The sequence below is a fragment of the Lampris incognitus genome, chromosome 11 (assembly GCF_029633865.1).
Source record: "Lampris incognitus isolate fLamInc1 chromosome 11, fLamInc1.hap2, whole genome shotgun sequence".
Classification (NCBI taxonomy): Eukaryota; Metazoa; Chordata; class Actinopteri; order Lampriformes; family Lampridae; genus Lampris; species Lampris incognitus.
Window position 1 is genome coordinate 43,027,746 of NC_079221.1, and position 12,988 is coordinate 43,040,733.

General features: G+C 45.2%; 1 protein-coding gene across 1 annotated transcript in view; it reads right to left on the reverse strand.

The window, feature by feature from the left end:
• The window catches only part of lrp1bb (low density lipoprotein receptor-related protein 1Bb), a 303,986-nt gene that overhangs the window by 12,307 nt on the left and 278,691 nt on the right, over positions 1–12,988 (reverse strand). Inside the window, exons 80-84 of the mRNA XM_056288933.1 lie at positions 12,733–12,849; positions 12,268–12,441; positions 10,887–11,012; positions 10,534–10,698; positions 137–298 (exon numbers count right to left, since the gene is read on the reverse strand). Coding sequence (XP_056144908.1) covers positions 137–298; positions 10,534–10,698; positions 10,887–11,012; positions 12,268–12,441; positions 12,733–12,849 — 744 coding nt within the window. The remainder of the gene's footprint in view (positions 1–136; positions 299–10,533; positions 10,699–10,886; positions 11,013–12,267; positions 12,442–12,732; positions 12,850–12,988) is intronic.

Here is a 12,988-nt window from a genome sequence, read left to right on the forward strand (position 1 = left end):
CCCGCACCCTTAACAACATGCGTATCTGGCCGCGTTCGGAATAACCGCAGAACAAGAGGTCAGATGAATGACGAGCGCCCCCTGCAGACGCGATCGCCGGGCGTCAGAGCGGGCACAGCCGCGCGGAAGGACTTACGGTACAGACAGCGGTCCCCGGTGTACTCCGCCATGCAGCGGCACCGCGGCTGGTTCCCCCGGCTGACGTCACAGGTGCCGCCGTTCAGACAGTAGCTGTCGCACACCCGCCGCTCGCAGAACGCCCCCGAGAAGCCCACCGGGCAGCGGCACGTGGGCTTACCTGCAGACAAGACAGGACGGCGGGTGCCGTTAGCGCGCTGCGGCAGCCAGCCGGAATATTTACACCCGTTATCCGGTCTCCCTGTTGACTCGTGTTTCTGCGTGTCCTTTCGTGTTTGTGTGTGTGTGTCTGAATCAAAGTTAGCGCTCAAAGACGTCGTCGCTAGCTTTGATTCAGATTCCCAGAACAGCTAAACCAACAGAATGTGTTAAGCATGTACGCTACGGCATGAAGGATCCGGGGAGGGCTGCAGCCTACCACACGCCTCCTCCCATACATGTGGAGTCGCCAGCCGCTTCTTTTCACCTGACAGTGAGGAGTTTCACCGGGGGGATGTAGCGCGTGGGAGGATCGCGCTATTCCCCCCCCACTTCCCCCTCCCCCCCGACCGACCAGAGGCGGCGCTAGTGCGGCGACCAGGACATATGCCCACACCCGGCTTCCCACCCGCAGACACAGCCAATTGTGTCTGTAGGGATGCCCGACCGAGCCGGTGGTAACGCGGGGATTCCAACCGGCGATCCCCGTGTTGGTAGGCAACGGAATAGACCGCAATGCTACCCAGACACCGAATACAAAGTTTCAACGTATCTTCTTCTTCTTTCGGCTTGTTCCCCGTTTCCCAGGGGTCACCGCAGAGGATTTGATTGTGTGGTGACCCACATCTATATAACTAGAGACATTCACCTAAGAGGACAGTGTACCTTTAAGGGAAGAGGTGAGGGGTCAGATAATGCACTTCCGCTTCCGGTACACAGTTCAGTGTCGTTGTCGAACGTATGACATGCAAAGTTGGAGCAAGTAAACTACCTCGACTACGTCTACCCTCACGTCTCCTGTCTCGTTGTTTTCTAACTCCACAATAGTTTCTATCGGTACCCTGTGAGGGCACAGCACCGATGGCAGTCTTGTGAATCCGCATAAGGATTTGGCAAAATTTTACATCCGATGCCCTTCCTGACACAACTACTAACCCTACGGACCCTTTAGTCGACTGGGTAGCGTAGTCGCCCGTGGCGCGGGAGACCCGGGTTCGCGTCCCGGCTGCGGCGGTTCCCGGCCGCCCCCTGAATTAGATAAACGTAAACTCAGGTCATGATCAGCTTCTCGAACAATTCATAGTAGGAACAACGTATTAGCGCCGTTTTGGAGTAGAGGGGGTCGTAGCTGAAACCACACCGAGATGGTCACGGGTCAGAACGGCACCACTGTGAAGGGGCCTTGCAAGTCTTACAAGAAAGTAAACTTTGGGAAACAAAATTAGGCTACGCCTCCCCCCGGCCTGAAACAGATGCATCACAGCAGCTTAACAAAATCCACTAAGGACCACTAATTAAGACCACCATAAACTCGAATTGAAAAAGACTGAATGAGTAGAGAAATGATGATTACAATCTATTATAGAGAGCAGGAGCCACGTGATATTAAAAAATAAATAAATCTTAAATTAAAATTCATTATTGGCTTAAAAGGGGATAGTTTCTTATCTACTTGTCTCAATTTACCACCTCTTACACCGTCCATGTCTCACCTCAAAACTTGGATCCACTTTAAATGCAAGACATCGTCCCACAACAGCCCACATAGCCAGCTACATGAAGTCACACAAAGAACTGGAATCAGTGAAATAACCTCGGCCGGCTCGTCCCGGAAAGGCGAATCAGTTCACCTGGACACGGGGTTTAGTGTCCAGACGAGCTGACTCACCTTTGTGGGATTCGCTTGCCTGGATTACTGAGCATGCATCGAGACCTTCTGGCAGGCTCAAAACACCAGCATCCCCATTCGCTTACCGATGGTCTGTTAATTCCCCGAGACGCTACAGGAAAAGCCCAGGGCAAAGGTGAACGTGTAGGCTAGCCTCACCACACACAAGGTGCCTCATAAACAAATGAGAGACCTGGTCCTCAAAAGCCCTTTGAAAAACAAACTCATCTAGCATTTTTCACAGGGAAATTCCCAAGGATTCCCAGGATGGTAAATGGACTACATTTATATACGGCGCTTCTCCAGTCTAGCGACCACTTAAAGCGCTTTACAGTGTACGCCTTACATCCACCCATTCACTCACACATCCATACCCCGATGGTGCAGGCTGCCATGCAAGGTGCCAACCCGCTCATCAGGAGGGCTTAAGGGTTCAGCGTCTTGCTTGAGGACACTTCGACACACTCTCCGAAGGAGCCGGGGATCGAACCAGCAACCTTCCGATCACTAGACGACCTGCTCTACCTCCTGAGCCAGGCCGCACCATGCCGCCTACTGCTCAACATCTAGTCTACTGCGGAATATCAGGACACTTCTGACCCAACATCTGACTACAAAAAGACTAAACCTCACTTTCATACTGGACCTGGAAAACTGTTCCTTTTCAGTTTGTATGTATACACCTAAATAAAATACATCTCCGACGTGCTTTCACCACATGAACCTTGGCGACCCCGCAGGTCATCTGGGAACGGTTCGCTAACCCTTCCCAGAGTTAGAACACAACACGGTGAAGCAGCATGTAGTTATAGTGATAAACATATAATGCCCCTTTTCCACCGCATGGTACCTCAACTGACTACGCTATTCGACTCTACTTGATTTACTTTTTGGAATTTCGTTTTCCATGGCAGATAGCATCCCCTCACGGCGCGGCCCCACTGGCCATTTGTGGGTGTGTTGACTCGTTTTTGTTTAAAGATTTTAATTATATTTAAATAAATATAAATATAATATTTATCCATCCATTTTTCAAACCGCTTATCCTGCTCTCAGAGTCGCGTGGATGCTGGAGACTATCCCAGCAGTCATTGGGCGGCAGGCGGGGAGACTCCCTGGATAGGCCATCGGACTATCACAGGGCCCACACACACACACACACACACACACATTCATTCCTAGGGGCAATTTAGTATGGCCGATTCACCTGACCTACATGTCTTTGGACTGCGGGAAGAAACCGGAGCACCCGGAGGAAACCCACACAGACACGGGGAGAACATGCAAATTCCACACAGAGGACGACCCGGGACGACCCCCAAGGTTGGACTACCCTGGGGCTTGAACCCAGGACCTTCTTGCCGTGAGGCAACCGTGCTACATTTTTCTTTCAGTTTCCTTTATTTAATTTCTTTTTAACCTACTCCATTCTAGCTAGTTTATCCTCCACAACACCAGAAAACAGAGCGTTCCTCCCGTCTTCTCTGGTGGACACGAGATGTTTGTGGGGAACATCTCCACAGACACACGTCTGAATTTCTCTGTATAACTGTAAATGTGAGGGCTTTCATCAGCGGCTGATGGACTGAACTGTCATCGAGTCACCTCGCTCGGCCAAACCTAGTGACCTCAGGGACATTTATTCACGTGAGAATCTTTTAAGATTGCTTCTTTTATGCCTTCCTGTATGAAATGTGCCATAATCAATAAACTCTCCTTGCTTCACCAGAGCATTTCTATTTTCACAAGTTGGTCACGTCACATAAACTCTAAACTAGAATAAACCCTCATAGCACCTGACACTGGGCTGGATCCGCCCAGAGCCCGGCAGATCCGCATTGGAATCACATCCACCCATGCACCGCCCTCTGCCGATTCCGGCAGATCAATCTCATACGCTCCTAGACCGCCCCGCGCGTCTGGCCAGAGTGTGGCCCCCTAAAGTATCGGCCCATTCTGCAAAAAGAAACTCGGGCAGAACCGTTTTGCGGCTCCGCCCCAGTTGCTGTGGTACATCTGGCCCGGATCTGGCCCAGTTTCATTTTGCTGTCTGGGAAAAATGCTTGACGACAAAATGTCCAGGATTTTTTTTTTGCAGAGCGTGCAGGATCCCTTCCAATAACTGTACATCATGGTGCAGCAAAAATGTACATTACCGAGCCATTTAGCCCCGCATTCAGATTTAAAATCTCACATGGGATTTTTTTTTTCAGAAATAAGGATCACTATCTTGAAAGAAGCACGATTAAAATTACTCTCACCCCATTAATCATTTTCTCGTTAAAAGAAAAATACTCAAGACTTGCTTAATGCATCTGTTAGGTAATCAAACAGCCTGTTATTTTGTTTTATTGTATTATTTTATTTCTTATTTATTTATTTATTTATGTATTTAATGTTTATATTATTTAATATTTATTTATTATTTAATATTTATCTATTTACTATTATTAAATATTTATTCATTATTTATTCTATTTCATTATATTATTGTTATTTATATTGTTATTTTTGCACTGTGTGTTCGGGATGTGGGCTAAAGACTTTGTTTGCCAGTATCTGCAGGAAGAAAAAAAAACATCCAAACATCGGTGAGGTTTCCATCCCACTATTTCCAGTTCTGATTGGTGCATATGAAGCATGACAACGTCTAATTGATTATAACAGTGCCAGCTACTTGGGGAAACCCAGTTGAAAATGAATTTTGGCATTATTCTATCATGCATTTTGACCAGTACTTCGCTTCTGGGGGAAACGTGCCCAGTGCAGCAAACATCCTTGCTTTATGAAAAACCAGTCAGCCGCACAGTATGAATGAATCAACAGGCGGGGCGCATGCAGCAGCAGAACAAACAACAAATTACTTGGTTTCACGTTCCTTTCGGCTGCCCGGGCATAAATAGCGGGACAATAAACGCATCACGCAACATAGGAAGTTGGGGGGGGGGTTTCTGGTAAATCAAACACAAAATAAATCGGGTAGTCAACAATGGGCTCCCTGCGTCCTCGTATTTATTACCCCGGTCCTGCTGCAGAGACACAGCGATTACCATCAGCTGAGCTCTTAATATCCTGAAGACAGACCACGGTACCGAGTTTATCCAATAAGCAGCGGTCTGAGTAAACCTTCTTGGTTTTAAGTCCTGCACGGCTACTGGAAAAAACTACTTCAGAAATAGCAGCTTCTTTATGGGAATGGGGCATTTTTATTTGGATGTGGATCCTGATCATTTTTAGTTGCAGTGTCCTCCAGCATACTCATATTCATATACTAAAATGCTGGTGAGGTCTGGTTTCCTCTAACTACAGAAGGATTATGAAGCGCTACCTAACCACTATGTAGCAAATTCAGGGGTAGTCGGGAAACGAAGCCAGACTGCGCTGACCAGTCAACTAAAGGGTCCGACCTGCCAGCCAAAGGCTAGCGAGTCCAGCCATCTGTGATTGTTGCACTACCCCTTTCCTTTGGCCCCACACTTCAGCGTACCAGCTCCCTCACGCTTCTGGATGCACGTGCTTCCGATGGCCTCACGGTCTCACCATCCCACTTCTGACACCAATGTAGCGAATTCCCGAAGCGAATCACGAAGGAGGGGGGTAGTGTAACGACCACGAATGACTAGACTCGCTAGCCCTTAGCTAACGGGTTGGACCCTTTAGTTGACTAGTTAGTGCAGTCGCCCGTGGTGCGGGCGATCCAGGTTCGCTTCCTGGCTGCCCCTGAATTCGCTACGTTGGTGTCAGAAGTGGCATGGTGAGACAGTGAGGCCATCGGCAGCATGTGCGCCCAGAGGCATGAGGGAGCTGATATGCTGAAGCGCAGGGACGTGATTCCCGAAGGAGGAGGTACTGTAATGAACACGGATGACCAGACTCGCTAGCCGGTTGGCTAATGGGTCAGACCCTTTAGTTGACTGGTTAGTGCAGTCGCCCGTGGTGCGGGTGACCCACCCGGGTTCACTTCCCAGCTGCCCCTGAATTCGCTACAATTACAGCTTCTGTCAATGTTTCCAATTCAGTAATATACATAATTATACATAAGTATATCTTATTAACATAGAGCAATCATCAAAATATGAGTTAGGGTAAATGCTTTAAAAGATGAGAGCAGAACTTAAGAATATAAAAATAAGTAACGCAAAATAGTGATAAACAATGTTTTTAAACCAAGAGTAAAACTAGAGAAAACAACAGTGGACTGTCTTTTCATCAAGTAAAAGGAAGTGCAAACATGTTCAGTTCTAAAATAAGATTTCAAGGAAGACAACAAACTTGAAAGCACGGCTTGATTTATCTGGATGGGTCAGAGGTTGGAGGCTCTGCTGGAGAAACTTCCATCAGCTCAATGTCACTTTCACACCGCTGAGTTTAGTTCAGTTCATCAAAGCTCTGGAGTGACTGCCTGCTTGGCGAATTTCTCTTGGGCAGGTCAGAACACTAACCCCATATCTGCATTCTGCCCTGGTCCGGGTGAAAACCTGCACTTCCAACAGAACTGTGGCGCAGTTCATTTGAAGTGAGAAGGTTGTTTGGACTAATGCTGTGTGTTATATGGGTTGGGCATGTCTGTGAAGGGGTATTTCATGGTGAGAAAGACTGAAGCAACTGAACTTGTCCATCTGTCAACAGTATCAATTATGGGAGGTCTGAGCTCTCCTAGACGCCCCTAAAGAAGCAAACAATTCTCTGTAGGGGACTCAGATATTAAACATCGGGAAAAGAAAACTGTTTTGAATCGTTAAATAATAATGATAGCGAATGATGTACACATGGAAAAATAAAGGTCATGCACAAGCAGAGAAAAGATCTCTGAGATTCACATTTCTGGCAAAATAAACATCTGCGATCTAAAAAAGTCGTCACAAAATAACGCAGAGGCTTTCGTTCCCCGTGCCAAAGCATCTGAACTTATTTGGCCTTGCCGACTTCTCTCACGGAGCAGCTCATGGTGTTATTTGTCTTATGATGTCACTATAGGCACATTGTCTGATGGGGGGAATTATGGCCTCTAACTAAATGTGATTATTTATCCCGTTTCTTGGCAATGGTAACACGATCAGCCGCCGAGGACCAAATCTAGCCATCACAAATTCATTTTAGGATCTAAAAATGGTTATTAAAAAAACAAGCTAATTTAGACATGCCGAATCTAACTGGCGGTCAATGAATAGAATGCTCTTTTTGAGCCCATCTCCACCACCTTGTAGTGGCTGTTTTCATTTTGTTATCCCACCCCTTGGAGAATTGTTGATCTACTGCTATGTTGTCAAGTCATGGGCCGTGTTTCTGTATCAGCTGGGAGACATCAGATAACTGAACTGGAGCACACATCGTTACGCAGTTTTTAATCTATTAGTCGGAGATGATTCCTTGTGACAAAGAGTGGACCCCCCCTGCCAAATAACCGTGTAACTTGTACACTTTCTGCCAGGGAGCGATAAGGCCTCCAAGGAGTCAAACATGTCTCATCTTCTCAGTTGTCACTCCGTGGAAAGAACATTACCGGCATCTTTCTTCTTAGAGTGACACGGTGTATTTGTTGTATTAATTTGTTTCAATCTGGAGTGTGTGTGTACACAACTAATTAACGCCTCAGGTGCTCCAATACACCACTTAACCTTGCCGCTATCGTCTTAAATGGTCTGCTGTGACAGTCACAGGCAGTACTGTCGTGATACCAGCGAGCGAGTTGCGAGCCTTTATTTGCCCACAGGAAATATGCAGGATATTGGATGTTTTGTTTTTTGTTTTGTTTTTTTAGCTATGGCTTGTTGGTGGCAGTGGTTTCCCAGCAAAATATATGTGATCCATTGCTGAGGAAAAAACATCTAAAATCCCCTGTTCATTTTGATCATGGATCATAGCAAGTCATTTCCTGTGTGTGAAGAAATGATCATGTCTTCTTTGCTTAATTAATTGAAAAATTATACAATGTCACTTAATGTGATTGTGAAGAGGTCATGATAATGTTATATTTCCACTCTTTCGTGCTTATGTTGGCCTCTAGTGGCAGGGCACTTTTTTGGGGGGGGGGTTTACCCGTTTTTCTCCCCACCAATTGTATCCGGTCAACTACCCCACTCTTCCGAGCCATCCTGGTTGCTGCTCCACCCCTTCTGCCGATCCGGGGAGAGCTGCAGACTACCACATGCCTCCTCCGATACATGTGGCGTCACCAGCCGCTTCTTTTCACCTGACAGTGAGGAGTTTCGCCAGGGGGACGTAGCACATGGGAGGATAACGCTATTCTACCCAGTTCCCCCTCCTCCCGAACGGACCGACCAGAGGAGGCGCTAGTGCAGCGACCAGGACACATACCCGCATCTGGCTTCTCGCCTGCAGACACGACCCATTGTGTCTGTAGGGATGCCCGACCATGCTGGAGGTAACACAGGGATTCAAACTGGAGATTCCCGTGTTGGTAGGCAACGGAATAGACCACTGTGCTACCCGGACGCCCCAGTGCACCTTTTTTAAATGTATGTAACACTCTGTACACATTTGCTGTTCAAGGTCTTGATAGTCTCATAAATGCAAAAGTGAGATGGAGCTCCATGATCATTGTTTGTGAAGGCATGCCATACATAGATATGTTTATCCCTGCACCTGCTAAACGCAAGCACAAGGCACCGATGATGTTTATCAACAGGCTGTGGTCCATTTCATTAAGAGTGTGAAAGCAAAACTTACAAATTAAAAGGGTTAAGAATTGACCAACATCAAGGATGATTTGAATAAAAACAACAAACTATTAGGTGTGAAAGTGACCTATCCGTTACACTTTCAAATGGCTAAAAGAGACAAAGGATCTCACAATGTTTGGATTCAGGACATTTAGAATTCAGAAATTTAGCTTGACGCTAGTCAAATAATACCCTACAAGTTGCAGATAAAAATTATGAAAGCAATTTCTATTTACACTGGCAGCCAATGATTTGAAGCTAAAAAGGGTTACTTTGAGTCTGGTGGCAACATTTGGGTCTAGCTATTATCTGGACATAGTCTGTGGTCTAAATGGGTGTACACCAAGATCCAGTTATGAAAACAATACAAACAAAAAGAAGAGATCGCAGTTTCAAAGAGGTTAAAGTCCATTAAGTTCTTATAATGAAAATCTTTTAAGTTGTAGAAGACAGACGCACAACAGTTTGAACATGCTTGTTCGCCATTAGACTAAAAATGACTTGACACTTATCCTTATTTCATAATAAGATATTAAAGACACATTCTTGTTAGAGTATCCAGAAAATACATATCCAATACACATGAGTATCTCTGGTGTATTGAAGGGTATATCCCAGGGACTGGTCCTAGAACAACATTTATTCACTATTTATATCAATGTGTCGTGTCAAAAAAGCGTTCCCCATGCACAGTATGCTGATGATACTGTTATATATACTGTGCTATTCCTGCTCAGAATTGAACCTCCTCTCAGTTTCAACAAGCATTCATTATTGTACATGATTTCCACTGTCAGTTTTGTATTTAATGCTGACAAAACTAAACTTACGGTGTTCACTAATTCAAATAAAAGGGTATTGTTAATTCTAAGCCCACACTGGGTGTGTCTGCTCTAACTGAATCCAATTATCAATTAAATGTGATTAACTGGTTGATTGAATAACTAAGGGGGTGCTTACTTTTTCACATAGGGTCAGATGGTGTAGGATAACTTTTTTCCTTAAATAAATAAAATTATCATTTAAAAACTGAATTTTGTGTTTACTTGGGGTTGTCTTCATCCTACATTACATTTTTTATGAAGATCTGAAACACTTAAGTGTGACAAATACGCAAACATAGAGGAAAATGGGGAGGAAGCAAATACTTTTCACAGCATTGTACATTGTGTGTAGATCAAAATAATATTTCCGAAAGAATAGATTTTTAGTTGAAAGGATACGGCAACATTAGTCTTTTTTTTCTTTCTTACATCCTGGGGTGGTAGAAATGATTGTTCTGGTAATATTTTAACAGAGAAGACATCACATGGCTGCTTTAAGGGGGGAAAAAAATCTACTGTATATTTTTATGTCCGGGGATTGCCTACATAATATGGGGGCACTGAGAACACCACATACTGAGAATCATAGACATATTTGGGGTCCAGCATGTGAAAACAATGGAAGACGAGTGGAAGCGGAGAAGAAAAGAGACATGCGGGTGTTAGCCAGCTAAACTCTGGGTAGACTTGTGAGAAGCTGGGACGAGATGTTCTAATAAAACGCTGCCACCTTCAGTCTAACCCACACAAGCATCACGGTGCTCTACATCCACACCTGTTTTTCCTCCTTTTGCGAAATGTGAGAGGGCAGAGACAATCACAAAACGACTGCGTACCTATTCTTTACACATTTGTTCTGGTAGCGGTATAGCACTCAAAATGTCCTAGCCATACCATGTGCACTGTGGTTTGATTTCAACAAAGAGAGGTGAAATTTCAGATCGCTCCTCCACTAGCTATACTCAAAACGTTCTGTAATGTGTCGCGCATATGCTGCATTTCCTGGTTTAAGTTTACTCACCAAGGGGTGAGCCCACACAAGTGCCTCCATTTAGGCAGTAGTCTGTGCAGTGGTTGACTTCGCAGCGCTCTCCTGAGAAGTCTGGCCAGCAGTAGCATCTCCAGTCTCCTTTCTCATTGGCCAGGCAGCGCCCTCCATTCTCACAAAGGGGTCGGCACAGCTCACCTGCAAAACAGCCAAACTCACACAACTTAACTGCGGCTGCTGAATACAACAAACTGTGCTACACTTGTCAGGAGTACTTGCCCTGTCTTTACCGTGCTTATGACCACTAGTGGAATAAGAAGGGTTAGCATTAGGTTTGGGGTTATGTCTGCTATTGACATCATGGGAGTAAACAGGAGTACGCCTACCTGAGATATTGACGTCACTGCAAGTGCCGTTGACCATCACCTTCCCCTCTGGGCAGGTGCATTTGGCGCCCGTTGGGTTGAGCAGACACATGAAGTCACAAGTCATTCTCAGGCAAGGATTGGCCGCTGTAGAGAAACACAACAGTGTCTTGTACCAGAATAAAGATGCATTTTTCTTTGTTTTTATCTAATTTCAATACCAAAACAACCTCTCACGGGCCTCCATAAAAAAATAAAGAAAGAAAGAAAAAAAACTGGCACAAATTCCTTAATGTAGTTCTTTTGAAACTGGTTTGTCATAGTGTAATAATGTATTGCGATAATTATTTTAAATATAAAATAAGGTCTGACTTAACATCAATTTCAGTGTTTCAGTTTGCTTCAGAAATCATGGGGATGAAAGTGGGGGGGGGGGGTGAAAAGGGTTGTTAAGGGTTTTGCAGAAAATGTCAAACTTTCATGTCATAGCTTTTTGCTGGCTGCGCACAACTTCTGGCCATGTACAACACAGCCATCCTAATGAGTCACGGGGGACTGCTGAAGCTGCCCTTTAAGTGAAAAACTTCCACCAAGACTGATCTGTCTGACTCTCTACAACCATTAGCACCACGGACGTGACAAATAAAAAGAGTAGGCCAACAGCACGCGAGAGGTGAGCGGAAGGACACGTCCAGATGCATTGGCCCAATATCGTTGGTTTGATGACTCTGTTCTACACCAAACCAATTAAATCTTCTCGCTTTGGCTATGTATAGTGATACTGAAATGGGAGAGTAGTTCATTGCTGGAAGGGACTTTATACTACGGTTATATACACAATATAGGTGCTAATACACAGTATTTGATATGGAATATTATAATTCCATGAATGAACAAGTATATGGATGTCCTGTAATGCTAGTTCACATACACACAGAATATATATATATATATATATATATCCATCATCCAAGCTGCTTATCCCGACCAGGGTTGCGGGATGCTGCAGCCTATCCCAGCAGTCATTGGGCGGCAGGTGGGGAGACACGCTGGACAGGCCGCCAGTCCATCACAGGGCCGAAACACACACACACATTCACACCTAGGGACAATTTAGTATGGTTGATTCACCTGACCTACATGTCTTTGGACTGTGGGAGGAAACCGGAGCACCCGGAGGAAACCCACGCAGACACGGGGAGAACATGCAAACTCCACACCGAGGACGACCCGGGATGACCCCCAAGGTTGGACTACCCCGGGGCTCGAACCCAGGACCTTCTTGCTGTGAGGTTACCGCGCTACCACTGCACCACCTATATATATATATATATATATATATATATATATAGTATATATAACTCAATATCAAACTAAAAGGAATCAAATCAGAATGAGTTACCATCTTGTTGTTTGTAGCGGTGAGAGATCAAAACATTTGTGGGCTTCTCCACACCCAAATGGAGAAATTCCACAGATTGTTTGCCATACTTGTGGATCCTGAATGTCTCATGTTTCAGCTCAGTTCCATAGATGTAGTCTTCAAATATATCGATTCTGTACGGCTGCGAGATTCCTGTGAATTCAGCAAAGGAATGGGATTAGATAACGTCAACAAGTGACCACTTCCACACACAGGCACCTTTGCTTTAATGGTGGTTTGTGTCCCGAGGCTGGCAGAAATGTGCTGTGTGGGCAGACGGAGCTCCACAAACCTCGTTTAGAGGCTTTTTTGCTGCAAAGCTACACAAACAGTGTTACTGGTGCAACATTTTGATAAAAGCGGTTGAAGAAAAGAAAAACAGCAACAACAATAGTATGTGCTTAGAGAGAGGAGCCATGTTTTGTTGGCTGGGTTTGGACTCACCGTGTCTTTCACTGATTGTCACCAGAGGGTCCGAACCATCCAATCTCATGCTCCCTATTTCTGAGAGCTCAGGATCAGCCCAATACAAGCGCTGGTTGAAATAATCAATGGCCAGCCCTGGGGGAGGATGAAGGGAAGAGATTTATTTGCCTTATGAATTGTACGACGGTCAATATGGAGCCCTTCATTCCAGCAGACCCCTAAGGATTTAAAAGTAGCCCCCCCCCCTATTTGTTTATTTATTTTACTTTAAATA